This window comes from Dipodomys spectabilis, unplaced genomic scaffold, assembly GCF_019054845.1.
Source record: "Dipodomys spectabilis isolate Male_0828 unplaced genomic scaffold, ASM1905484v1 ptg000208l, whole genome shotgun sequence".
Classification (NCBI taxonomy): domain Eukaryota; kingdom Metazoa; phylum Chordata; class Mammalia; order Rodentia; family Heteromyidae; genus Dipodomys; species Dipodomys spectabilis.
Window position 1 is genome coordinate 264,896 of NW_024870885.1, and position 27,574 is coordinate 292,469.

The following is a 27,574-nucleotide window of genomic DNA, read 5'->3' on the forward strand; positions in this document are numbered from 1 at the left end:
AGAAACTGTAAAAATGTGTAGAGTTGTGCAGGGCCTTGCTCCCTGCCCACCCCTAACAGTGAGCAGTTCCCTGTGAGCCCTGCTCTCCTACAGCCTTCCCCTCATTCTCAGAGGCCAGTCCAGCCAAGAGCATGCAAGGCCAGGCACAGGCCGGACGTCCTGGATCCACATCCCAGCCCCTCAGCAGGAAAGGGGGCACCTGGCTTCCCAGGCCCGGCTCTGCTTGCCTCTGGTACAGAGTACAACAAAATTAGTCACTTTTATTGAAAAGAACAGTACAAATAAGTGTGCAAAAATTAAGTTTCATGATTAAATACACATGGAGGCAGCATGCATACGTGACATGGAATCCACACACAAAGCTGATTACATCACAGTGAAGACACCGGCAGGTCGGGAACTCGACGTCGGGTGGAGTTTAAATGTCTGCAACATGAACTCAAAACTAAAACCGGGCTTCCTGGAAAGGACTCAAGACAATTAATGCACAGCTCGGTGGCACCACCACGCAGGTCCTGTACCCACACCAGTGCGGCCATGTCTCCCGTTCAGGGTAGTGTTCAGTTTTCCTCCAGATGCCAGGGGGAGGGGGCTTGGGAGTGGGCAGCGGCTGCCACCGCTCCCAGTGACAGGCAGACGGCAGTGGACACTGCAGGGCAGGGCCCCAAACTACCCACCGCCTTCTCCGACCCCTCTGACTTGTCCCCTGTCTGTACCGGAAAACTCCCTTTGAACCCAGTCTAACCAGGAGAGCCAGCCCGGTCGGTCGAGGACCAGGGCTCGTGGGGCGCCACGCTGGGCCCAGGGGCCGTGGTGCTGGTGCTCGCAACGGCCGGCTGCGTCTCTGTGCAGCAGGCCCAGGCTGCATCGGCTGACATGCCCACCTGCACGTCACCGCGGGCTCGGGGGCAATGATGGAGCTGCTGCAGACACAAGCTTCTGCCATCACGGCTGCTCTGGGCAGGCATGAGGGAGCAGCGGGAACACCAACGCCAATGCCAGAGCTGAATGACAGGGCAGCGTCTGCGGAGCTGGGCCGGTGATCCTCTTTAATGTGGGAGCCGTAAGCCCGGCTCTGGAAGGACAGCCACGCAGGGCCTCAGGACGCGGTCCCAGGAGCCCGCGGGCACCCGGAGCGCGGCCACGGGCATCACAGCCTGTCGTCCGTCATCTCCAGGAACTGTGCACACACATCCCGCGCACACTCGCCCTTGGGACTGAACAGGAACTTGTAGTAGCTGCCATCGGCGCAGATCGCTGGGACAGAGGGGAGAGCATGTCACCACGGCCCTCTTCCACGAAGTTAAGAGCACCCAGGTCTCCCCACGCTATGCAAGCAAACGGCCTCCAGGACCCTGAGCACAGAGCAGCCCGACGCACGCCGGGGCAGTAAGGGGGCGCTTCTCCTGGGAAGGCGGCAGAGCCGAAGCTCGCCCGCCTCGCCCCCCTCCCCCAGGGGACCACTCACCAATGACTGCATTGGGCTCCGTTCCAAAGGCACAGATGCACGGAGAGCCGGAGGGGACCTGGAACTTGGAGAAACTCCACTTGGAGCTGAAGTACTTGGGAAGGAAGCTGGCTGACGCCAGGCTGTGGGGACACAAGAGAGGGGTGGGGCTTACAAAGGCAGACAGACGCTTAAACTCAGAAACCACCGGAAACACCAAGGCTTTAAACTTGATGCTTTTAGTTCTAAATTTTTTTTTCTTTTTTTCTTTTTGTCAGTCATGGGGCCTGAACTCTGGGCCTGGGCGCTGTCTCTCAGCTCTTCAGCTCAAGGCGAGCACTCTACCACTTGAGCCACAGCGCCACTTTGGTTTTTCTGATTGTTTATTGGAGGTAAGAGTGTCATGGACTTTCCTGCCTGGGCTGGCTTTGAACCACAATCCTCAGATCTCAGCCTCCTGAGAAGTTAGGATTACAGGTGTGAGCCACTGGTGCCCGGCTAAAAAAGCTTTTATTACTTACATAAAACCTCGACGTCCTTAGAAATGTTTTTAAATGAGATTGTGGTTAGTGTGCCCAGTTCCAGGAAATGTCTCTCCACCAGCATTCCAGAAAGAACTGCTGTGGTGCTCCACAGCACCTGACAGCATTAGCGTGGAGTACCAGGCTCACAGCACCTGACAGCATTAGCACAGGGGGACCAAGTTCCACAGCACCTTACAGCATTAGCACAGGGGGACCAGGTTCCACAGCACCAGACAGACAGCGTTAGCACAGGGGGACCAGGCTCCACAGCACCTGACAACATTAACACAAGGGAACCAGGTTCCACAGCACCTGACAACATTAGCACAGGGGGACCAGGCTCACAGCACCTGACAGACAGCGTCAGCACGGGGAGACCAGCAGTGGACAGCAAGGGTTTCTGTCAGTCGGTGCTGGGCCAGCAGGCCTCCTCTACAGCACCGTCACACTTGCTTCCGAACCCAAACAAAGGACAGGTGAGAGGCGTCCACGCGAGCAGCAGCGCCGCCAGCCCGCAGCATTCCTGACACTTGCCTTGACTGCTTATTCCTTTTTGGGTCTTCGGCTGCGAAGATGTGCACGGTGCCGTGGTCACTGGACACGCAGATGAGCGACGCGTCCTGATTGAAGTTGATGCTGCCAAGGAAACAGACTCAGGCCCGCGCCGAGACCCGACGCGCCGAGACCCGACGCGCCGAGACCCGACGCGCCGAGACCAGACGGGCGCTGCCCTGCCGGCTGCGGAGGCCTCAGCACTCCAGCTTCAACAACACAGGTTTTGGGTTTTTCTGTCACTGATGTGTCTTGAACCCTGGACCTGGGCGCTGCCCCTCAGCTCTTCAGCTCAAGGCTGGCACTCTACCACTTGAGCCACAGCGCCACTTCCGGTTTTCTGGTGGTTTATTGGAGATAAGACTCTCATGGACTTTCCTGCCAGGGCTGGCTTTGAACCACAATCCACAGATCTCAGCCTCACGAGCAGCTAGGATTACAGGCCTGAGCCACGGGTGCCTGACTAAGAACTCAGTTTTAAGGACCTGCTCTTTGATATCCAACATATTCTTCATGGTACAAAGAGAAGGAAAAGCCCAAGAGGCAGAGCATAGTCTCAGCTGTCTCCAGACACCCCAGGGTGCCACCTGGGGTGGGGGACTCGAGACCCCATGCCCACTGAGAGGCTCAGGCTGCCCCTAGGTGCCGGCACTAGCCGGCGGAGCACCCAAGGACCTTGCAGACCCCCAGGGGCGGCCTGCCCCGAGGGACTCCTGGGATGCGACAATCAACAGGGGAGGTCCAAAATCAAAAGAGCCGGGCGCTGGTGGCTCACGCCTGTAATCCTAACTTCTCAGAAAAAAACCCAGGAAGAGTCAGACACAGGAGGTGAGGACGCTGCGCCGTCTCAGGGCGCAGAGCGACCACGCTGTGTATCTGAGTGTGTCCTCCATAATTAAAGGTGGAGTCAGTAACAATCAAGACCTGCCTGCTGCCACGTGAGCCTCTCACGGGCTGCTCTCCAGGGCAGTCACTGGCCTCCTTACCAGTAGATATTAGCTGCTTGAGATCCTCTTCGTAGCTCCTGGATTAAATGCCCTGATGAAGTATCAAATATTCTTATAAGGGTCCCCTTTGAAAAACAGCGAAGTGTTTCATTATCAACAACTGACATGTCACCGTTCCTGAAATATTCATGCATTCACAAACCCACCTGCCCAACCTCCCAACCTCCCACATGTCCCTGGTCTGCCCACGCAGCCACCCAGAGCACAGGGCAGGGGCCAGTACGGCTCAGGAGACCATACAGGAAGGCCTTCCGAGATCCCGGCAGCTGACGCCCTGGCCAAGTCCCGAACAACCTCAGGCCCAGGCTGGTGCCGTTTCTCCAGTCTAGGAAATTTCACCTGAGTTATGATGAGGGCACATGGAATCCTAGAGACAAAAGCAGCCTCCAGACACAGCCGTGTCCAGTGGAGGGGCAAAAGTGCGGTTCACACCACAGCCACGGCCCAGCACCGGCCCAGAGCCAGGGGAGGCAGAGGTGCCGGGCACACCCAGCACGCCAGGGCGGCAGACACGCTCGCGTGCGTGAGGTATCACCCCACTAAAGTGTGTTGCTTTCTGATACCAGGCTTGCATTCTTAAAAAAATTAAAGTAAAAAGCATAAACTGTCTTTGGAAATGTATAAAGTCAGGCTAATGAAAGTAAAAAAAGTCATAGGTAAACCTTTTTAAAAGCAACTTTTTCATATCACGCAACCTGCAGGAAAATAGTGCCAGTATTTTAAATGTAAGGTGGTGGAAATTCAGCCAGGAGCACTGCTCCGCAGTGCAGCAGCACATACTGAGACACACCACGCAGTTCTGAGTGGCTTAGAGGCTTCTGCCAAGAAACCGCAGGGAGGACCTGGGTGTGAACTGCAGGCTTCTTTCTTCTTGTGTTTATCTTATTTTCTCTCTTTTTTTTTTGGGAGGGGGGGGAGGGGTCTGGTCGTGGGCCTGAACTCTGGGCCTGGGCGCTGTTCCTCATATCTTCAGCTCAAGGCCAGCGCTCTACCACTTGAACCACAGCACACTTCTGGCTTTTTTTTCCTGCTTATGTGGTGCTGAGGAATCGACCCCAGGGCCTCATGCATGCGAGGCAAGCGCTCTACCACTGAGCCGCCTTCCCAGCCCATTTTTATCTTATTTTGAGATAGGGTCTCACTATATCGCCCAGGCTCCCAGGCTGGTTATGAACTTGCCATCCGCCTGGCCCCGGCCTCCACTACTGGATTCACAGAAACCCCACACCAGGCTGTCTTAGCGCAAGCCTGGCGTGCGGGCGGGAGCGGCCTGGGCGGCCAGCTCCACGGCGGGTCTCACCTTGTCCGAGGCCGTTGCGATCCTGGTGCCCTGCAGGCTGAGAGCGATACAGCTGAGCACGCCCTCGTGTGCGGGGATGTCCACGGGCGGCTTCTCCGTACTGGCCAGGTCCACCAGCTGCACGTGGCCCGTGTGGGTGCCCGGGAAGGCCAGGAGGGAGTTGTTACTGTTGGGACACAGGACGCAGAGGCCTGGGGAGACAAACCCACCAGAGCTGACAACGGCAAGGCTTCCAAGCCTCACAACCCAAACATACTCTGTCCTCTAGTCCACAAGCAGAGTGGCAGCCACAACCCAGAACCCCCAAGTCAAAGACACGCTGATGGGAAATGGTATGATGGGAAATGGTATTGGGGACTCTTTCCTTGTAATTGCCAGACAGTTCACTGCTGCTGGGACTGCAGTCAATGCTAAAAAGTAAACTACTCCACAGGCAACAAACAGCATAAAAACCCCTCAAATACTTAGAAATGAAGGCACAGGTGCACGTCACTAAGACTCCACCCGGCCTTGTCCCTGGCCGTGCACCTAGCTCACTGTGTCAATGAAGTCAGAGCTAATCCTCAGCCGACAGCGGACAAAGCCAGGCACAAAAACTAAGACTGAAGGAAGCCAAAACTTGACCCTCACGCTCCTCAGCTCCTGCCCCGTAGCGGTGGGGAAAAGAGCTGTGATGGTAACGAACAAGCAAGTTAGGAAAGAGAAGAAACTGTGGGCACCTGTGGTGTGTACAGGAGAACCTGCTCTGTGGGAGGGCAAGGCTGTGGGAGGGCCGGGCGAGGGCCCCGTGCACCACAGCAGCAGGGCCGGGCGAGGGCCCCGTGCACCACAGCAGCAGGGCCGGGCGAGGGCCCCGTGCACCACAGCAGCAGGGCCGGGCGAGGGCTCAGTGCACCACAGCGGCAGGGCCGGGCGAGGGCCCCGTGCACCACAGCGGCAGGGCCGGGCTGGGCTCAGCTCACCACAGCGGCAGGGCCGGGCGAGGGCCCCGTGCACCACAGCAGCAGGGCCGGGCGAGGGCCCCGTGCACCACAGCAGCAGGGCCGGGCGAGGGCTCAGTGCACCACAGCGGCAGGGCCGGGCGAGGGCCCCGTGCACCACAGCGGCAGGGCCGGGCTGGGCTCAGCTCACCACAGCGGCAGGGCCGGGCGAGGGCTCAGTGCACCACAGTGGCAGGGCAGGGCCGGGCGAGGGCCCAGTGCACCACAGCGGCAGGGCCGGGCTGGGCTCAGCGCACCACAGCGGCAGGGCCGGGCTCAGCGCACCACAGCGGCAGGGCCGGGCTGGGCTCAGCGCACCACAGCGGCAGGGCCGGGCCGGGCTCAGCGCACCACAGCGGCAGGGCCGGGCTGGGCTCAGCGCACCACAGCGGCAGGGCCGGGCGAGGGCTCAGCGCACCACAGCGGCAGGGCCGGGCTGGGCTCAGCACACCACAGCGGCAGGGCCGGGCGAGGGCTCAGTGCACCACAGTGGCAGGGCAGGGCCGGGCTGGGCTCAGCGCACCACAGCGGCAGGGCCGGGCTGGGCCCAGCGCACCACAGCGGCAGGGCCGGGCTGGGCCCAGCGCACCACAGCGGCAGGGCCGGGCTGGGCTCAGCACACCACAGCGGCAGGGCCGGGCTGGGCTCAGCTCACCACAGCGGCAGGGCCGGGCTGGGCTCAGCTCACCACAGCGGCAGGACAGGGCCGGGCTGGGCTCAGCGCACCACAGCGGCCAGGCCGCGGCTGCCCCCACACCCTGGGACAGGACCCTCACCCAGAGCTCCCCCTCCAGCCCTCACCTTTAGGGTTGTAGCAGGTCTCAAAGACATGCAGCTGATGAGGGTTGTGTGTGAACGTGAACACCTTAATCATGGAGTCCAACACCACCACGATTCTGAAAAGAAAAATGTGGTTGGTTTTCCCCCTTCAAACGGGAAAGGCACGTTTTGTGACCTCTTGTCACGCTTGGAGACACTGAGGCCACCACTCACAGCCCGCCCTCCTCCTCCAGCACGGGCTCTCCACGCGTGGAGGCTGGGGGCGGGTGAGGCGGTGCTCTTCGGGTAGGCCCTGGGGCAGGCGGGCGCCCCAGCCCTGAGCTCCCCAGGCTCCCGTGTGCACAGGTCATCCCCACACCGCTCCTCCCCCAGAGCTGAGGAAGGCGCCGGCCCACCTGTCTCTCCGCAGCTTGACCGCCTTGACCTCCGTGGAGAACTCGATCTCGATGACAGTCTTCTTCTTCAGGTCGTCCCAGATCATCACTGAAACGCACAGCAGCACGCTCACGCCCCGGCAGCCGCCGTGGGGGCGGCCCGGACCGCGCGCCCGCGGTTATCCCCGGGAATGGCCAGGGCCGATGCTCACACCCTCCCTCAGGCGGTGCTCCTAGTCTCCCTTTCCTCCCCGCTCGGCACACACAAACCAGCCAAGGTCTCAGGCCACCAACCTGCCTTACTCGCAGACCTGTGCATCTTAATCTGCTAGCCCATCTTTGCCTGGTTAGCTCAAGCAAAGAGTCCCTCTCCCCTCTACCCTGAGTCAAAAACAAGACGGACTGCAACACCAAATGCGCCAGAACTAGAGACAACAGCTCTATTTAAAGGGCCATGCACAGTGGAGCAGGGCCCAGTCCCCAGGAGGCTAAAACAGGCAGAAGGCAAGTTCTAGGCCAGCTAGGTCTACTCCAGCGTGGAAGGTGAGTGTTGGTGAAATCAGAGGCAGGTGTAACACCGGAAGCGTGGACGCTGGGAGGCCGTGTGGTCCCTGACCGGGTCATTCACACTGTGGGGCGGGGCACCAAGGGAGCCCGGGACCTGAGGCATGCCCCCCACGCTGGAGCACGCATCCCAACATCCCTACTCCATGTGTTGGGTTAACTGCAGGGCAGATCAGGTCTCCACACAGGCCGGCCAGACCTCCAGGTACACAGCCTCTTACACCCCTGTGTGTATATGTGTACACACACACACTCATCTATACATTTATATGGACACAAAAGCTCACGCTAACAAGTTTATCTTTTTTATCTTACTTTGCTTTTTTTTGTCGGTCACGGGGCTTAAACTCAGCCTGGGCGCTGTCCTTCAGCTCCAGGCGAGCACTCTACCGCTTGAGCCACAGCGCCACTTCCAGTTTTCTAGTGGTTTATTGGAGATAAGAGTCTCACAGACTTTCCTGCCTGGGCTGGCTTTGACCGTGATCCTCAGATCTTGGCCTCCTGAGTAGCTAAGATTACAGGCGTTAGCCACCAGCGCACAGCTACAAGTTTATCTATTTTGTTGGTGGTGGTGGTGGGGCTTGAACTTGGGGCCTCTTTGTGCTCAAGGACAGCACTCTACCACTTGGAGCCACAGTTCTACTTCTGGCTTTTTCTTATGAGTTTATTGGGAGGTTAAGAGTCTCAGACTTTACTGCCAAAGCCAGATCTCAGCCTCCTGAGTAGCTAGGATTACAGACGTGAGCCATCAGTGCCCAGTAGAGTTTATCTTTTATCTTTATTGTTGTTTTGATTTGTTTTTGACTTCTCATGTTTGTCTTAAATCTTATCTTCTTTTTTTTGGGGGGGGGGGGTCCAGTCGTGGGGCCTGAACTCTGGGTCTGGGCGCTGTCCCTCAGCTCTTCAGCTCAAGGCTAGCGCTCTACCACTTGAGCCACAGCGCCACTTCCGGCTTTTTTCTTTTTGCTTATGTGGTGCTGAGGAATGGAACTCAGGGCCTCAGGCATGCAAGGCAAGAGCTCTACCACTGAGCCACCTTCCCAGCCCTTAATCTTATCTTCTTTCCCAGTCCTTTCTCACCCACATCCAATCATATTTTCTGCAGAACGACTTTCTGGCTTGAGACTGGAATTAGAGCTCGGCACCAGGTGCTTGCTTTCGCTCACTGGTGGTGCTCCTCCAAGGACCTCACAGCTACAGCCAGCAAGCCTACGCGCCATTCATTCTCAATGTCGTGTGGTACTTTTTCAGTTTTTGTTTTTCACTTCCGGCATCCTACTTGCGTCCCCTGTAGATGAAACTACACTGGTAGGAACTGCCACCACTGTCACCATGAGAAAATTTAAGTTTTGTGTGAGATTTTACAGGTAAGCGAGACTCGACAGTGAAAAACAGTTCCCCTGCGTGTGGACAGGGGCTAGCCACCTGCTGCTCACAATCTCCCTCTCCTCCTTGGTGGTCGGACTGCTCCTGGTCCGAGTCAATCATCAGCAGTATTGTGCCTCCCAAGCATTCCCACAGGCCCCGGCGGGCCCTCTGTCCCCCCAGGGCGCCTGGCCGGTCTCGCTACACAGCTTTACGCTGCCGACACAGACAAGCATGCACCTAGGAGGCGGAACAACTACCTACAGGCCAAGCAGAAACTCACAATCCCCTCCCATTCACTGCTCCTGGTGGACACTACAACAAAAACAGAGGTGGCTGTCAGGGGCCAGCCCACCAACGACACTGAGAATTCAGCCTGGGCCAGGTGTGTGACCCAGGGACTCACGGAAATACATTTAACAGTGAAATCTGTTCGTACTTCCCTTTCTACTCCCTTCCGTTCCTCTCCCCCTACCAACCCACCCTGGAACCTGCCAGTGCTGGCTGCCCAGTCCTCAGGGCGCCGGCGGCACTGCCGCACAGATGCCCCAGCTCCTCACACCCATGTGTTGCTTCTGGATATGCACTGCTTTTATACTGACGCTTCCCTAGTGCACACACAACGCCTCTCTCTCCTGGAACGTGAACCTGCCCCTGCCCGCCCCACTATTCCCCTCCTTCCCAAGTAGGGGTGACATTTTCTGTGTGCCCTACCTCACTCGGCCTCTTCCTCATTCAGGTAAGTGCTAGCTTAAGTACTTTGCAGGCAAGGGAGCTGCCTGGCAGCTCTCCACCCATCTCAGCTACAACGCTCATGCATGCATGCACGCATACACACACACAGTGCTCACACCCAGAGCCCATCGGCTCTCTCCATGGCCTGCACACTGCCGTGTCTTCCCAGGAAGCTTTAGTCTGTGACATCTATGACAGCCAACCGCAGTTCAGCAAGCCCTCCTTTACCAAGAGAAGATGTTCAACGCTCCACATCCAGTCAGACGCTCCTTTCCCCTCACCCTCCGCCCCACGGTGACTAGAGGCTCCCACGTGGCCTGGGGCTACTGCAGAGAATGTGGCGGTAAGCTCAGAACTCGCCTCCACGTGGCCAGGCCAGAAGGGCAGCACTACCTTACCTTTGTTGGGAGGGTATTTCGGCTTTTTCCCACCACCAACTAAAGCTAAATAGTTGCAGCGAAACAACATCTCCACATGGCCGACTCCTCCTTCCAGAAACTCTGAAATGAGTTTAAGAAAGCGTGTCAATATGAAGACATGTAACATTAAGCACCTCACCCTTTAAGCCGTCTAAGCTATTGTCTTCAGATAGTTTTACGAGGGCATTTGGTGTCACACGGCCATGTGTGCACGCAATGCACCCTGTTCAATCGGTCCTAGCATGCCACTCTTCTTTGTTGGTGCCAGTACGAGGCGTCAATGCAGGGCCTGGGCGCTGTCCCTCAGCTCTACCACTTGAGCCACAGCACCACTTCTGGAATTCTGGTGGTTAACTGGAGGTGAGAGTCTCACAGACTTTCCTGCATGAGCTGGCTTTGAACCATGATCCTCAGATCTTAGCCTCCTGAGTAGCTAGGATTGCAGGTGTGAGCCACCAGTGCTTAAATGTTAAGCTAACTCTTATCACAAGACTATAAGAACAAGACAAAACAGTTTAAAAAAACCTATAGTGCTCTACAGTTTTGAGGTATATGCTGGATCACAGACTGCAATCCCTGTGCATAGGCAATGTGTAACAGTGAGACTATGACCCGTGCAGGTGTGCATCGGGGATGGCAGTAGCAGTGTAACTGTTGACCAGTGCTGGTGTGCACGGGGGTGGCTGTAATGATCAGACTGTGATCTGTGCTGGTGTGCATGGGATGGCTGTAATGATGAGACTGTGATCTGTGCTGGTGTGCACGGGGGTGGCTGTAATGATCAGACTGTGATCTGTGCTGGTGTGCATGGGGATGGCTGTAATGATGAGACTGATCTGTGCTGGTGTGCATGGGGATGGCTGTAATGGTGAGACTGTGATCTGTGCTGGTGTGCATGGGGATGGCTGTAATGATCAGACTGTGTGATCTGTGCTGGTGTGCATGGGGATGGCTGTAATGATCAGACTGTGATCTGTGCTGGTGTGCATGGGGATGGCTGTAATGGTGAGACTGTGATCTGTGCTGGTGTGCATGGGGGTGGCTGTAATGATCAGACTGTGATCTGTGCTGGTGTGCATGGGGATGGCTGTAATGATCAGACTGTGTGATCTGTGCTGGTGTGCATGGGGATGGCTGTAATGATGAGACTGATCTGTGCTGGTGTGCATGGGGATGGCTGTAATGATCAGACTGTGATCTGTGCTGGTGTGCACGGGGGTGGCTGTAATGATCAGACTGTGATCTGTGCTGGTGTGCATGGGGATGGCTGTAATGATCAGACTGTGTGATCTGTGCTGGTGTGCATGGGGATGGCTGTAATATTAGGTGAGACTGTGATCTGTGCTGGTGTGCATGGGGATGGCTGTAATGGTGAGACTGTGATCTGTGCTGCTGTGCATGGGGATGGCTGTAATGATCAGACTGTGATCTGTGCTGGTGTGCATGGGGATGGCTGTAATGATCAGACTGTGATCTGTGCTGGTGTGCATGGGGATGGCTGTAATGATCAGACTGTGATCTGTGCTGGTGTGCATGGGGATGGCTGTAATGATCAGACTGTGTGATCTGTGCTGGTGTGCATGGGGATGGCTGTAATGATCAGACTGTGATCTGTGCTGGTGTGCATGGGGATGGCTGTAATGATCAGACTGTGATCTGTGCTGGTGTGCATGGGGATGGCTGTAATGGTGAGACTGTGATCTGTGCTGGTGTGCATGGGGATGGCTGTAATGATCAGACTGTGTGATCTGTGCTGGTGTGCATGGGGATGGCTGTAATGATGAGACTGATCTGTGCTGGTGTGCATGGGGATGGCTGTAATGATCAGACTGTGATCTGTGCTGGTGTGCATGGGGATGGCTGTAATGATCAGACTGTGATCTGTGCTGGTGTGCATGGGGATGGCTGTAATGGTGAGACTGTGATCTGTGCTGCTGTGCATGGGGATGGCTGTAATGATCAGACTGTGTGATCTGTGCTGGTGTGCATGGGGATGGCTGTAATGATGAGACTGATCTGTGCTGGTGTGCATGGGGATGGCTGTAATGATCAGACTGTGATCTGTGCTGGTGTGCATGGGGATGGCTGTAATGATCAGACTGTGTGATCTGTGCTGGTGTGCATGGGGATGGCTGTAATGGTGAGACTGTGATCTGTGCTGGTGTGCATGGGGATGGCTGTAATGGTGAGACTGTGATCTGTGCTGGTGTGCACGGGGATGGCTGTAATGGTGAGACTGTGATCTGTGCTGCTGTGCATGGGGATGGCTGTAATGATCAGACTGTGTGATCTGTGCTGGTGTGCACGGGGATGGCTGTAATGATCAGACTGTGTGATCTGTGCTGGTGTGCATGGGGATGGCTGTAATGGTGAGACTGTGACCATGACAATGTGCACGGGGATGGCTATAAAGATGGAACTGTGAACAGTGTTGTGATAAAGCTGGTGCACACGTAAGCTTGTGTGCAAGTGACAAGCACTAATTACAGGCTTTATTCCTTCCAACCCACCCCCCTCCTTTTTTTCTTGTTCTGTCGTGGGGCTTGGATTCAGGGCTTGGGCACTGTCCCTGAGCTTTTCACTCAAGGCTTACATTCTACCATTTTGAGCCACAACGCCACTTCTAGTTTTCTAGTAGCTAACTGGAGATAAGAGTCTCACAGACTTTTCTCAAGCTGGTGTGAACCTCCATCCTGAGATCTCAGCCTCTAAGCTGCTAGGATTACAGGAGTGAGTCACGAGCACCTGGCCAACCTACTCATTTTTAGAGCAACTTTATACAAGAAGCATTGTTCATCGTCTTCACTTTACACAAAAGTTGAGTCCCAGAGAATCTGAGGAACCTTCCCAGGATCACACAGCAACCAGGTAAATGGCAGAGCTGGTTGGCACCAGGTTAGGCTGTTTCTTCTATCATGAAGTGCTATACAGTCTGGGCTTCAGAAGTGTTTCTCAAAGTCTCTGCTGTAGGCCCACTTAGCGGCACACCAGGCACTCCCGACACCTGCTTCTTACAGACAAACAGCTCTAGAACTAGAAACTTAACAACTTAAACTACAGAGACAAAGGATATTGCTCATTTAGCTGAGATCTATTCACTCAGCAGCAGCGCATGACCACCCCAGCAGAAAGAGAGAACTGCCAAACATGTAAGAAAAAGACAAACCAAACAATCCTGCACTCTACAATTCTAGCACCCCTCTAAATGCTCATCTGTTCCCTGATAAAATAGGAAAAGTAATACAATTATTTTATTTACCAGTGTACATATTCCAGCTTTAAAATTTTATTTCATGGGGCTGGGAAGGTGGCTCAGTGGTAGCGTGCTTGCCTTGCATGCATGCGGCCCTGGGTTCCATTCCTCAGCACCACATAAGCAGAAAAGGCCAGAAGTGGCGCTGTGGCTCAAGTGGTAAAGCGCTCGCCTTGAGCTGAAGAGCTGAGGGACAGCGCCCAGACCCAGAGTTCAGGCCCCACGACCGATAAAAAAAAAAAAAGAAGAAAAAGAACTGGCAAGGAGTGAAGATTCGGGAGAAGACTGGAGAGACAGAGTCGGCAGGTGGAGCCCTAGTCCAGTCCACCATGAGAGTCTTGTGGACTTTTCTGCCTGGGATGCTTTGTTTTTGAGCCATGATCCTCAGATCTCAGCCTCCTGAGGAGAGTTACAGGCATAGAGCCACCTCCTGGCCAGCTCTAGACTCTGGGACTGGACAGTGAGATGCAGAAAATGGCCATCACTGCTTACCTTGTTTCTCTTTCTCCTTGAGTGGATCGGTGTTATAGACTCGGAATCCATTCTCCATCCCACACGCAAAGCACCCTAATTCACAGAGTATGGAGAGAGACAAGTTACTGGGCAAAAGCAAGGTCCAAAGAAACCGACACAGACTACAAGCCCTTTGCAGACAGGATGCCACTGCACTCCAGCTACTTTGCTTCAGACATGCTATTTGGCAAGTTGTGGGTCCTCAAGACACGTTCCGACTGCTCGGCATGCAGACTAAGATTTCCCCCTGCCACTGAACTCCAGCGAAAGGTTCTGAGCTCCTCAGAGCCACTGCCACTGGGCACTCCCCGAACCCCAGGAGACACGGCAGGTACCGCATCAGGCCATTCAACAAGAAAATACATGCCGCGCCGGGCACTGGCAGCTCACGCCTGTAATCCTAACTCCTCAGGAGGCTGAGATATGAGGATCCCGGTTCAAAGCCAGCCCGGGCAGGAGAGACCGTGAGACTCCTATCTCCAATAAACCACCAGAAAACCGGAAGTGGCGCTGTACCTAAGTAGTAGAGCGCTCGCCTTGAGCTGAAGAGCTGAGAGATAGCGCCCAGGCCCAGGGTTCAAGCCTCACGACTGACAAAAAAAAAAAAAAGGAAGAAAATACATGTCCGATGGAGGACAGGCAAAAAGCAGGTGACCGTGGTCCATGGAACAGGCCAGCCCAGGGGACAGACAGGGTGCTGGGAGAGAGGGCCATCCTAGGACCCTGGGATGGGAAGCTGGGAAAGGGATGAGGCTCCCAAGACCTCAAGCCTCACACACACACGTGGTCATGTGGTTAGTGTGACCCAGGGCACTGCCTCCAGTTCACACTCAGGCTCTTAGCGGTCCAATAAGGTACTGCTAAGAACTGAGAAAACACCCAAGTTTCAAACTAATGTGGTGCTGGACTCTGTGACCTGAGTGACACAAGACTAACCTTCCTTATTTGTATTTTCTATTTTACTTATGCTTTTTTTCTTTCTTGGGGGTACTGGGGCTTGAACTCAGGGCTGATCAACAGGACTCTACCATTTGGTCACACTTTCCATCCTCACTAATCCCTACCCCCTTCCCCCCTGCACCCACACCCCAGTCCTGGGGCTGTTCAGGGCCTGGGTGCCATCTCTGAGCCTCTTTATACTCAAAGCTGTAGCTCTACCACTTGAGCCACAGCGCCATCTCTGGCTTTTTCTGAGTAGTTTACTGGAGATGAGAGTCTTGTGGACTTTTCTGCCCAGGATGCTTTGAGCCATGATCCTCAGATCTCAGCCTCCTGAGGAGGGTTACAGGCATAAGCCACAGCATCCACCTCATTAAGCCCCTTTAAATACCACGCCCAGTTATTGTTCACATGAAAATAGAACAAAAATCAAAAATTCAGCTGGTTGCTGGTGGCTCACACCTTTAATCTTAGCTACTCCGGAGGCTGAGGTCACAGTTCAAAGCCAGTCCAGGCAAGAAACCTTGTGAGACTCTTCATCTCCAATTAACTGCCAAAAGTCCAGTTCAAGCGATAGAGTATTAGCCTACAACAGGAAAGCTCAGGGACAGGCCCAAGACGGGCACGCACACACCATCAAATCTCTGCTCCCTCCACCCTCTCTTCCCTCCCTGCTCCGTCAGTAACAGCGTTTGAACCCAGGATCTCACACTCTCGTTCAGTTTTTGCTTGTTCACGGCTGGTGCTCTGCCATGGGACCCTTGAGCCTCGCCTCCAGCCTGGCATTTTTGAGATGGAGTTTTACGCTTTTTTTCCAAGGCTGCCCCAAGCATCTGGCACAGGGCAAACCTTCCCATGATGCAAATTTGGTTCCTCACAATGACTGTGAAGCAGACATTAGGGTGGATGCACCTGCTGGCTTTGTCCCACCTCTCCTGTTTTGGAGGATGATGAGTCTGTGTCCAGTTTGTTCAAGTCACATAAGACAGACATCCGAAGACCCAAACACCACTGGCAGCTGTCTTCATGTATGGAGACTACTTTTTGGTTTTTGTTTTTTTGTTGGTCCTGGGGCCTGAACTCTGGGCCTGGGTGCTGTCCCTCAGCTCTTCAGCTCAAGGTGAGCGCTCTACCACTTGAGCCACAGTGCCACTTCCAGCTTTCTGGTGGTTTATTGGAGATAAGAGTCTCACGGACTTTCCTACCCCGGCTGACTTACAACGGCAATCCTCAGATCTCAGCCGCCAGAGTAGCTAGGATGACAGGAGTGAGCCAACAGCGCCTGGCCCATATTCTCTCTCTTAACTATTACATTTTCAAGTTTTAAGTCTATATATCTAGCCAAAGATTTAAAAGTATATATAAACCCATAAACCCACAAGCAAAAGGCAACAAACAGCTCAACAACAAACAAAAATAGAGGCCATACAAGATATGGTCAGTAACACAGGATCTTCAGCAATCAAATCTGTAGTAATAGCACAATGAGCCTACTATCCATCAGCCACAGCGAGGACCACGGCAGCTATCCCAGGTGGAGACCTGGGAACTGGGCGCTGCTGCTAGTATGGAAGGGAGACCTGGGAACTGGGCGCTGCTGCTATGGAGGGGAGACCTGGGAACTGGGGGCTGCTATGGAGGGCATGCAGAAGGAGCTGCACTGTGTATGGCAGCTGTTAATCCTGAAGAATTTCAAACTCATGCTCATCACCGGGTGCTCCAGGGTAATCAAGCAGTACTACCATACACATGGGAAACAAAAATACCATCCATGGATCTCACAAAGGAGCAGTGTCTATAACCACACTCAATGAGATGGGGGGAAACACATAAAGACGCAAGCCAAAACAGTAGCAGAATGCTTGCCCAGCACGCCCTCCGCCCTCAGCACCATAAAACAGCCCAAGCCAGAAATAAGCACAAAAATACAAAGCAGGCAACACTAGCCTACAGGGGAGGTCAGACTCGAGGCAGGCACCAAGGTGCTCAGGGTGGCCGAGCACCTGAAGCTGGTGTTGGCAAGAGGTAGCTGCAGTTTGGAAAACACATCAACCTGAACTCACAAGTACACTTCGATAGGAGATAAAACACAAAACTGAGGGCTGGAGGGAATAAAAGCACACTCTGAGGGTGTATGCTTTTACTCTTGCCATCCCAACAAAAACTTTTTTTCTGCAGGATGCTGGTGGCTCACGCCTGTCATCCTAGCCACTCAGGAGGCTGAGATCTGAGGATTGTAAGGTCCATTCCTGGACGGCGAACAGACCTCACCCAGTACCTGCGTTACCTAGGCAACTGGGATACCTGGAAGAGGTCACATCCGCATCCGCTGAGGTCACATCTTAACCTGATGTGGCCACACCTTTCTCCCACCTGATCCCACTTCCCTTTACCTGGACACACCCTTCCCCACCCCCTACCCTATATAAGGCCTAAACCGCGGCCAGACCGCCCTTTTTTTTTTCCTTTTGCCAGCCGCGTGGAGTGCCAACCTTGCCTGGTCCCAGCAGGTCTACTGAATAAACCTACCCCTTACCTGAATACCACGTGCGTGGTGCAGTTCTTACTCGGCCACCTCTTTTAAAAACCTAACATAAATGGTGCCGTGACTCGGATAAAGGGCTTAAAGTCAGGATAGCTGGATTCCTCTCTGTTTTTTTTCCTTTTCTTTTCTTTTTTTTCGTTTTTTGTTTGTTTTCCCCTTTTTGCTCTGAGGAATACCCACAGTTCTGACGGCCTTTTATGAACCCGTCTATCTGCTGCGGACACAGTGCATCAATTCTATTGCTGGCCTCTGCATCTTCCTCCACACTTCTACATTTTGGTGAGTGACCTACTCTCTAAGGGTTCTCTGTCGTTCAGTCTCTTTCCAGATACCACGCCGGAGAACCTACTAGGCCTTTACTTGACTCTGGTTGCTCGTCACTTCTCTCTAGAGGGCTCGGTGGTAAGTTGGGACACCGCTTCCATTCAGTAAGCCCTCCTTCACTCACTAAATTTTCCTCTTAAGTTTTTCTCTTTTACATTTCCAATGGGTTGTTGTAAGTCACGCCCAAAGGAGGAAACTCCATTGAAATGCCTCCTGCGTTCCCTGGATGTCTTGTCTATTGACTGCATCAACAAGAAACAACTGATTTATTATTGCACTCAAGTTTGGCCACAGTACCAACTGGATAATCGTTCTCGATGGCCCAAAGACGGGACTTTTGACTACGTCATTCTCAGAGATTTAGACGATTTTTGCCGTCGTAATGGTAAATGGTCTGAGGTCATTCATATTCAGCCATTCTTTGCTCTCCGGGACAACCCTGCCCTATGCCAATCATGCCCGGCCTTTCCACTCCTCCTGGCACGTGGAGAACCCAGCTCTGATAGCGCAGGGCCCCATCCGGAGCCTGATGTGGCTGACCCTCTTTTTGACTCTGCCCCTCTTCCTGCTGAGCATCTGGTGCCTTCCCCACCTTCTTCACTCTCCTCTCCTTCACCCTCTCTCTCTTCCCCCCCTGCAGCTCACACCCGGTCTCGCACTGGTGGCACACAACCTCCACCAGACCCCATGTGCCCTTTGCGAGAGGTGGCAGGGGCTGAAGGTGTAATTAGGGTGCATGCGCCATTCTCAATGTTTGATATTGCTCAGATTGAGAAGAGGCTGGGATCTTATGCCCAAGATTCTAATAATTATGTTAAGCAGTTTAAGAACCTGGCTCAGACCTATGACCTTACTTGGCAGGACATATATCTAATACTATCCTCTACCCTTACTGCTGAGGAAAAAGAAAGGGTGTGGACTGCAGCCCAGGCACATGCCGATGAAGCTCACCGCCTAGATATTAACTTTCCAGTGGGAGCAACAGCTGTGCCTAGGGAAGAGCCCAATTGGAATTATCAACATAATGCTCCTGGGCGGGAAAGCAGAAATAGGATGATAACTTGCTTAGTGGCTGGCCTTCAAAAGGCAGCCTATCTCCCTGTTAATTATGACAAATTAAACCACATTACTCAAAGGCCCAATGAAAACCCGGCAGAATTTCTTGAGCGCCTTACAGTAGCGCTCCAGCGCTATACAAGGCTGGACCCAGAGTCACCAGAGGCTAAGGTGGTTCTCAATACGCATTTTATTGCCCAATCAGCCCCTGATATTAGGAAAAAGTTAAAAAAGGCTGAGAACGGTCCTCAGACCCCTCAACGAGATCTGGTGAGTATGGCATTTAAAGTTTTCAATAATCGAGAGGAACAGGAGATTGCCGATAAGACTGCCCGTGAGAGGGAGAACTATCAAATCCTGGCTGCTGCCATCCGGCCTCCTCTGAGGAGAGGCACCCAACATACACCACCTGGAGCATGCTTCAAGTGTGGGCAAGAGGGCCACTGGGCGAAATTCTGTCCCTCACCACGACCTCCACCTGGACCCTGCCCAAGGTGTGGGCAGCAAGGACATTGGGGAGTCGATTGCCCCTCCTCACCTCCACAAGGTAGGCCAGCCCCTCCCCCACCCCGCCCACCCAGGCAGGCGGAGCCAGACAGGTCGGAGATTTTCTGCTTGGCTACAGAATGAAGGTGCCCAGGGCCACCTGCTCCCAACAACCAGACCATCACAATGACGGAGCCCAGGGTGTGTTTCTATGTAGCCGGTAAGTTAATATCTTTTCTCTTGGATACGGGAGCGACTTACTCGGTGCTATGTCAATATACAGGCAAGACTTTTCCCTCCCAGATCTCGGTGGTGGGTGTAGATGGCCTACCTACCTGTCCCCCAACTACAGGACCAGTATCATGTAAAATAGAAGACTTTCCCTTTTCACACTCCTTCCTAATCCTACCTCACTGTCCTACCCCACTCCTAGGAAGGGACTTGCTCTCTAAATTTCAAGTCTCCCTTTCATTCCATATCCCCAAACAGCCTACACCTGTTCTACTTTTATCTTTAGATGAACCTCCACCTGTAACTTCCCAACTAGATCCTTTCCCTTTACCTCCAGATCTTGTCAACCCTCTTATCTGGGATACTTCCACTCCTACTATGGCTAGACACCATACTCCTGTCCTGATTAAACTTAAAAACCCTACCCATTTTCCTGGTACTTCCCAATACCCCATTTCCCTTAGGCACAGGCAAGGTTTAAAACCCATCATCCTTCGCCTTATTAAACAAGGACTTCTCAGACCCACTAACTCCCCCTTTAACACCCCTATCCTGCCAGTAGTTAAACCTGATGGGACCTACCGCCTAGTCCAGGACCTGCGCACTATTAATGCTGCAGTCCTTCCCATTCATCCTGTTGTGCCTAACCCATATACCCTCCTTTCACAGATACCTCCTGGTACCACCCACTTCTCAGTGCTGGACCTCAAGGATGCATTCTTCACAATCCCCCTGCATCCCGACTGCCAAGATTTCTTTGCTTTTACTTGGGTGGACCCAGACACTTCAAGGGCACAACAGCTGACCTGGACGGTCCTCCCTCAAGGGTTCCGAGACAGTCCCCATTTCTTTGGACAGGCTTTAGCAAAGGATCTCCTCTCTCTTCAGGTGTCTCCTAGCATTGTTCTCCAGTATGTGGATGATCTTTTGCTTTGCAGCCCTTCCTTTGAGTCGGCTCGCCAACATACAGCTGACCTCCTCAACTTCCTGTTGACAAAAGGATATAGAGTCTCTCCTTCAAAGGCCCAGATAGCGAAGTCAGAGGTAACATACTTGGGTTTGTCCATAACTCCTACAGAGAGAAGAATTACTCTTGATAGAAAAGCCTACATTGAGTCTCTCTCTGTCCCACAGACCAAGGAGGACATTCTGTCTTTCCTGGGACTTGCAGGCTTCCTTCGTATTTGGATACCCGGTTTTGCCACATTGGCCAAACCTCTTTATGAGGCATCCAAAGGTTCCCTATTGGAGCCACCAGACCCCACAAAGCCCATTGACACCCCATTTAAAGTTCTGAAGCAAGCGCTTCTTCGGGCTCCAGCACTGGCTCTACCCAACCTCAAGGAACCCTTTATACTCTATGTCACTGAGAAGTGGGGAATTGGCCTTGGGGTTCTTGGACAAATGTCAGGCCCCTCCTTTAGACCTGTGGCCTACCTCTCAAAACAGCTAGACCCAACGGTAAAAGGCTGGCCAGCATGTCTTCGAGCTTTGGCAGCAGCAGCCACCTTAGCACAGGAGAGCACAAAACTCACTTTTGGCCAACCCACTACCATTCGCTCTCCCCACAGACTAAAGGACCTTTTGTCTCATAAATCCCTGTCTTCCCTTTCCCCTTCCCACCTACAGCTGCTTCATGTTACTTTTATTCAAAACCCTGACTTTTCACTGGAAAGCTGCTCCCCGCTCAATCCAGCTACCTTGCTTCCATCCAATTCTAACCCTCCTTCCCATTCCTGTACAGAGACCTTGGAGGAATTCACACCCCATTTTACAGGTATCTCGGAAAGTCCTCTTCCTGACCCAGAAGACACCTGGTACATCGATGGCAGTTCCATATCTACCTCTTCAGGAAGCCGAGTTGCAGGCTATGCCATCGTTAATAACTCTACCATTCTTGAAAGCAGCCCTCTGCCCCCTAGCACTACCTCACAAAAGGCAGAACTTATAGCTTTAACTAGGGCCTTAATTCTAGCAAAGGGTCGGAAGATTAATATTTATACAGACTCAAAATATGCCTATCATATTCTCCATTCTCATGCAGCAATCTGGAAGGAGCGTGGCTTCCTGACCACCAAAGGGACTCCCATTACTAATGCCTCACTTATTCTTAAACTATTAGAAGCTGCTTCCCTTCCCCAGCAGGTAGCGGTCATCCACTGCAGAGGACACCAGACAGGATTGGATGCCATTACAGTCGGCAATTCAAAAGCAGACCGGGAGGCAAAGCTAGCAGCCCAGAGACAACTCCAGGGACAACTTCCAGCTCCCTTGCTACTGGTATTGCCTTCAATTCAACCCTCTTATACCCCACAGGAGCTCGAGGAACTTACGCACCAGGGAGCCTCCCAGGAAGCACAGGGATGGTGGTCCCTGGAAGGACGAGTTGTTCTTCCCGAGGCACAAGCAGACAGCTTTCTTTCCCAGGTTCACCAGGCGCTGCACATTGGATACAAGCCTCTCTCCCACCTTCTTAAACCTTTAATCCATTGCCCTAGCCTAACTACTCGACTAAAGGCTATTACCCAAGCCTGCCCCACATGTTCTCTTACCTCCTCACAGGGTGGTCTCCGACCAGCTGCATTCCCCACACACCAAGCACGGGGACATACCCCAGGGGAAGACTGGCAGATAGACTTCACTCACATGCCCAGATGTAAGCGGCTGAAATACCTTCTAACTATGGTTGATACCTTTTCAGGATGGATTGAAGCCTATCCCACAACGTTGGAGACTGCTGACACTGTTGCCTCTGTCCTTATTAAAGAAATTATTCCTAGGTTTGGCTTACCCAGGTCACTTCAGTCTGACAATGGACCTGCTTTCATCTCCAAAGTGACCCAACAGGTGGCATCCTCTCTAAACATCCAGTGGAATCTTCACATTCCTTATAGACCTCAGTCTTCTGGAAAGGTTGAAAGAGCTAATGCGCTCCTCAAAACACAACTTACTAAACTTTCTCTAGAGCTCCAGAAATCCTGGCCAGAACTGTTACCCCTGGCGCTCACCCGCTTACGTGTTTCTCCCCGCAGCCCTACTTTCCTCAGCCCCTTTGAGTTAATGTATGGAAGACCTTTTCTCCTAGGTAATTTCCCTACTGACAATGCCAAGACTCCACTAATAGACTACCTTCCCGTCCTAACCTTTCTTAGGCACATGCTGCGCCAACATGCTGACCAGTGTCTCCCTCAGCCTCATCAAGGCCCCTTTCCCACTCCCCCAATTTTGCCTGGTGATCAAGTGTTTCTCAAGACCCTTAATCCATCTGGTTTACACCCTAAGTGGACAGGCCCTCACCAGGTTCTGCTGACAACCCCCACCGCAGTCAAGCTCAATGGACAGCCCCAGTGGATTCACCTGTCAAGAATAAAAAGGGCTCCTGTTCCTGCCCCTTCTATACCAACCCTGACCTCCAGGTACACCTGTTCCCCCCTCGGGCCTACCAAGGTAAGGCTGTCTCGCATCCCTGAAGATCCGGGTGAGTAAAACTGAGCTAACTGCTCTCCTCCCCAAAGACCTCACTATCTCATCCCTTAGGACACCTCCAAGCCATGGACATCCAATCTTTTCTTTCCAGTAATATATTTGCTTTTCATCTTTGTTCAGCCCCCTGCCTGAGAAGACTTCCTCCAGACTTCATCTAAGAGACTCGCTTCTTGCAGACATCATGGAACTGGCAGACCTGGAAGCAGTCACCTTCTACTAGGTCACCCCTCTTCCTCCCCCCCCCTTTCCTTTTTCAGCCATGCTTCTCCACCATGCTGGGTGGGGGCAACAGTTCAGTCAAATTAACTTCTTTTCCTGCCTGAATAGTGCATGGTGTTCTTTTCATCAGCTAATTTCCTAACCACCCCTTTTTGTGAACTGAACTGCCTTGACACTATGCGAGATTTTTCACCGATACCATTTCTGGCCTTCACATCCACGTCCACACCACTTCTCTACTCTGGTGAGTGAAACTACTCTACGGCTCTCTGTTGCTCAGTCTCTGTCCAGACGTGGCGCCACGCCAGAGAGCTCCTACGGCCTTTAGCTGAAAGGCTGGTCACCTCTGAAGCCGAGGACGCTTGGCTTTGGGGGCTTGGCCATTTCTCTCTAGAGGGCTCTGGGGGAAGTCGGGACGCCGCTTCTGCCTGGTAAGCTCTCCTTCACTCACCAGACTGACTCTACAACTTTTTGGCTTGTGCCCTGAAGAGTGCGACGCAGGCTGGGTCCCGGGGACCCCCCTCTAGGTTCCCTCTCAAAGGCTAGCCATTCTAGGTTTTAAAAAAAAAAAAAAAAAATTGTCAGAGTTCCTATTTGTTCAGGTTTCCGTCAATGCCTCATAAAACTTCTCCAGACTTCGTCCAAGAGACTTGCCTCCTCCAAACTTCATCGAAGGACTCAACACCCAAGTGACAGCTGCAGCCTGCTGCCTTCTCCCAGCATGGACCACATCCCAGCCTTTTACCCCTACGACGCCCTTTGCCAGCAGGAAGTAGCCAGAGAGAGTCTTCGCCCTTTTTCATAATTATCAAAAGGCTGGAATGTAAGGTCCATTCCTGGACGGCGAACAGACCTCACCCAGTACCTGCGTTACCTAGGCAACTGGGATACCTGGAAGAGGTCACATCCGCATCCGCTGAGGTCACATCTTAACCTGATGTGGCCACACCTTTCTCCCACCTGATCCCACTTCCCTTTACCTGGACACACCCTTCCCCACCCCCTACCCTATATAAGGCCTAAACCGCGGCCAGACCGCCCTTTTTTTTTTCCTTTTGCCAGCCGCGTGGAGTGCCAACCTTGCCTGGTCCCAGCAGGTCTACTGAATAAACCTACCCCTTACCTGAATACCACGTGCGTGGTGCAGTTCTTACTCGGCCACCTCTTTTAAAAACCTAACAAGGATCACGGTTGAAAGCCAGCCCAGGCAGGAAAGTCCATGAGACTCTTCAATGACCACCAAAAAACTGGAAGTGGCACTGTGGCTTAAGTGGTAGAGTGTTTGCCTTGAGCTGAAGAGCTGAGGGACAGCGCCCAGGCCCAGAGTTCAGGCCCCACGACTGACCAAAAACAAAAACAAAAAAAAACTTTCCCCCCAGAAACCCTGGGCCCAAAGGCTGCGGCGGTATGCACCTCACTGAGGCGTGCCCGGCAAGGGCACTGGGCTGCAGACCACCACCAGACAGCCTCAGAGCTGGCTCCCGGCAGCTCCAGCCAGTCCACATCCAGAACATTTCTGCATCCCATCTCAGCGGACCTTTCCGCTGAGTGCACTTATCAACGCTTTGGACTGTGCGATTGCAGTACAAATTATATTTGGGAAAAGGCAAGCCAAAAGCATGAACAATTTTAAATTACAGGCAAATGTGGTTTTAAAAGTCAGATCTGAGGGGCTGGGAAGGTGGCTCTGTGGTAGAGTGCTTGCCTTGCATGCATGAGGCCCTGGGTTCCATTCCTCAGCACCACATAAGCAGAAAAAGCTGGAAGTGGTGCTGTGGCTCAAGTGGTAGAGCGCTAGCCTTGAGCTGAAGAGCTGAGGCCCCAAGTTCAGGCCCCACCACCGGACCCAAAAAAAAGAAAAAAAAATTTGTGTGGTTGGGCACCAGTGGCCCATGCCTGTAATCCTAGCTACTCAAGAGGCTGAGATCTGGGCTGGGAAGGTGGCTCAGTGGTAGAGTGCTTGCCTTGTACGCATGAGGCCCTGGGTTCAATTCCTCAGCACCACATAAGCAGAAAAAGCTGGAAGTGGCGCTGTGGCCCAAGTGGTAGAGTGCTCACCTTGCGTTGAAGAGCTGAGAGACAGCACCCAGGCCCAGAGTTCAGGCCTCACGACTAGCCAAAAAAAAAAAAAAAGGCTGAGATCTGAGGATCACAGTTCAAAGCCAGCCCAGATAGGAAAGTCTGTGAGACTCTTTATCTTCAATAAACCACCAGAAAACCGGAAGTGGCTCTGAGGCTCAAGTGGTAGCGAGCTCACCTTGAGCTGAAGAGCAAAGGGACAGCGCCCAGGCCCAGAGTTCAAACCCCACGACCGACCCCCCCCCCCCCAAAAAAAGAAAGAAATTGAGTATCTTTAAGTCTATGAAAGGCATTATCAAAGTCTACTGAAAAACAATTCACTCATCTTCTGTTCATGAAAACTGAGTGTTCAAATTTCAAACACTACCAATACCAGAAATTCACCTTCCTGCACAAAGTCCCAACTCGGACCACCTTATTTTGATTTTGCCCAGCAGTGAGAATCATCTGTGATTTCAGCACTAGGAAGGGCAAGGCCAGGCCAGGAGGGCACAGCCGGCCAGGACTGCATTCCCAGGTCCACACTCCACTATTGCTGATGCATCCCATGGTTTCCCTCTTTGAGCATGCCAACCTGCTCCCGGGCAATATGCTCCTTGGAGGACCAGGCCAGAAAAAGCATGAGTCTAACTCCCAATCCAAGACCTCTGACCTCAGCTGAGCACCCTTGAGTCTCACTGCCCAATCCAAGACCTCTGACCTCAGCTGAGCACCCTTGAGTCTCACTGCCCAATCCAAGACCTCTGACCTCAGCTGAGCACATTTGAGTCTCACTGCCCAATCCAAGACCTCTGACCTCAGCTGAGCACCCTTGAGTCTCACTGCCCAATCCAAGACCTCTGACCTCAGCTGAGCACCCTTGAGTCTCACTGCCCAATCCAAGACCTCTGACCTCAGCTGAGCACCCTTGAGTCTACCAGCCCAATCCAAGACCTCTGACCTCAGCTGAGCACCCTTGAGTCTCACTGCCCAATCCAAGACCTCTGACCTCAGCTGAGCACCCTTGAGTCTACCAGCCCAATCCAAGACCTCTGACCTCAGCTGAGCACCCTTGAGTCTCACTGCCCAATCCAAGACCTCTCACCTCAGCTGAGCACCCTTGAGTCTCACTGCCCAATCCAAGACCTCTGACCTCAGCTGAGCACCCTTGAGTCTCACTGCCCAATCCAAGACCTCTCACCTCAGCTGAGCACCCTTGAGTCTCACTGCCCAATCCAAGACCTCTGACCTCAGCTGAGCACCCTTGAGTCTACCAGCCCAATCCAAGACCTCTGACCTCCGCTGAGCACCCTTGAGTCTCACTGCCCAATCCAAGACCTCTGACCTCAGCTGAGCACCCTTGAGTCTACCAGCCCAATCCAAGACCTCTGACCTCAGCTGAGCACCCTTGAGTCTCACTGCCCAATCCAAGACCTCTGACCTCCGCTGAGCACCCTTGAGTCTCACTGCCCAATCCAAGACCTCTGACCTCCGCTGAGCACCCTTGAGTCTCACTGCCCAATCCAAGACCTCTGACCTCCGCTGAGCACCCTTGAGTCTCACTGCGCACCCCAAGACCTCCGACCCCAGCGAGTCTGCCCGCAGTCCGGCGAAGGCTTCGCCTCTGGGGTTCGGCGGATCCGCTCGCTGCCGCGTGCTCGCGGCCGTCCCGAAGCTGGGCCCGGCACCCACGCCAGCCTTGCCCGGCGCGGCGTCGGTGCGGCGCGCTGCGTCTGAGGCGCGTTTTCCCGTCCCAGCCCCTCCGCGGGAGGGCGGGAGGGCCGGCCGGGCGGGCGGGCGGTGGCGGCCGGAGAGACCCCGCCCGCCCGCCCGGAGCCCCGCCGCGGCCGGACCGAGGGTCGCTGCTCGGGACGCCGAGCCGCGGAGGGCCGGGCGCGGCCCGCACAAGCGCCATTATTCCGTTTCCTGCCCGGGCCCCCGCCTCCGAGGCGGCCCCGAGGAAGGAGGCCGGGCCCGCCGGGGCCTGCGGAGAGCGGCGGCCGGAGCGGACGCGGCCCGGCGGGGGCGAGGGGCGGCGGGGCCTGCGGAGAGCGGCGGCCGGAGCGGACGCGGCCCGGCGGGGGCGGGGGGCGGCGGAGAGCGGCGGCCGGAGCGGACGCGGCCCGGCGGGGGCGGGGGCGGGCGCGGCGAGGCGCGGCGGGGCGGCGGGGCCTGCGGAGAGCGGCGGCCGGAGCGGACGCGGCCCGGCGGGGGCGGCGGGGCCTGCGGACGCCCGGCGGGGGCGGGCGCGGCGGGCGCGGCGGGGCCTCACCGTGGTCCTGGTTGAAGCCCGCGTACAGCAGCCCGTTGCCGTGCGGGTTGCAGGGCAGGAGGTTCATGGCGCCGCGCGGGGGCCGCTGCGCGGGTCCGCCGCTCCTCAGCGCCGCATGCCGCTCAGGCCGGGGTCCGTGCGGGCC

General features: G+C 54.3%; 2 protein-coding genes across 3 annotated transcripts; one reads left to right on the forward strand and one right to left on the reverse strand.

The window, feature by feature from the left end:
- Nucleotides 1-240: 240 nt before the first annotated feature.
- Wdr45b (WD repeat domain 45B) lies at nt 241-27,574 on the reverse strand. The gene is made up of 10 exons (XM_042696573.1): nt 27,430-27,574; nt 13,793-13,867; nt 10,027-10,128; nt 6,986-7,073; nt 6,612-6,706; nt 4,831-5,021; nt 3,510-3,595; nt 2,506-2,607; nt 1,469-1,590; nt 241-1,257 (listed from the first exon to the last, which is right to left on the reverse strand). Exons 1-10 carry the CDS (start codon nt 27,494-27,496, stop codon nt 1,151-1,153), a joined length of 1,035 nt encoding a protein of 344 aa, XP_042552507.1. The 5' UTR covers nt 27,497-27,574; the 3' UTR covers nt 241-1,150.
- On the forward strand, nt 17,504-20,990 carry LOC122122407 (endogenous retrovirus group K member 5 Gag polyprotein-like). Of its 2 annotated transcripts, XM_042696570.1 has the most exons (3): nt 17,504-19,224; nt 19,303-19,383; nt 20,064-20,990. In XM_042696570.1, exons 1-2 carry the CDS (start codon nt 17,784-17,786, stop codon nt 19,305-19,307), a joined length of 1,446 nt encoding a protein of 481 aa, XP_042552504.1. In that variant the 5' UTR covers nt 17,504-17,783; the 3' UTR covers nt 19,308-19,383; nt 20,064-20,990. The 2 variants fall into 2 exon arrangements, with proteins under 2 accessions (XP_042552504.1, XP_042552503.1); XM_042696569.1 differs by having other exon boundaries at nt 17,504-19,383.

What these genes read in the sequence shown, in the direction of transcription:
- Wdr45b (XM_042696573.1), bottom strand. Translation starts at nt 27,496, where the DNA reads ATGAACCTCCTGCCCTGCAACCCGCACGGCAACGGGCTGCTGTACGCG. An exon ending in GAAATACCCTCCCAACAAAG is followed by an intron (nt 7,074 to 10,026) that starts GTAAGGTAGTGC and finishes TGTGCGTTTCAG; the next exon opens with TGATGATCTGGGACGACCTG. An exon ending in AAAAGGAATAAGCAGTCAAG is followed by an intron (nt 1,591 to 2,505) that starts GCAAGTGTCAGG and finishes GTGTCCCCACAG; the next exon opens with CCTGGCGTCAGCCAGCTTCC.
- LOC122122407 (XM_042696569.1), top strand. Translation starts at nt 17,784, where the DNA reads ATGGGTTGTTGTAAGTCACGCCCAAAGGAGGAAACTCCATTGAAATGC.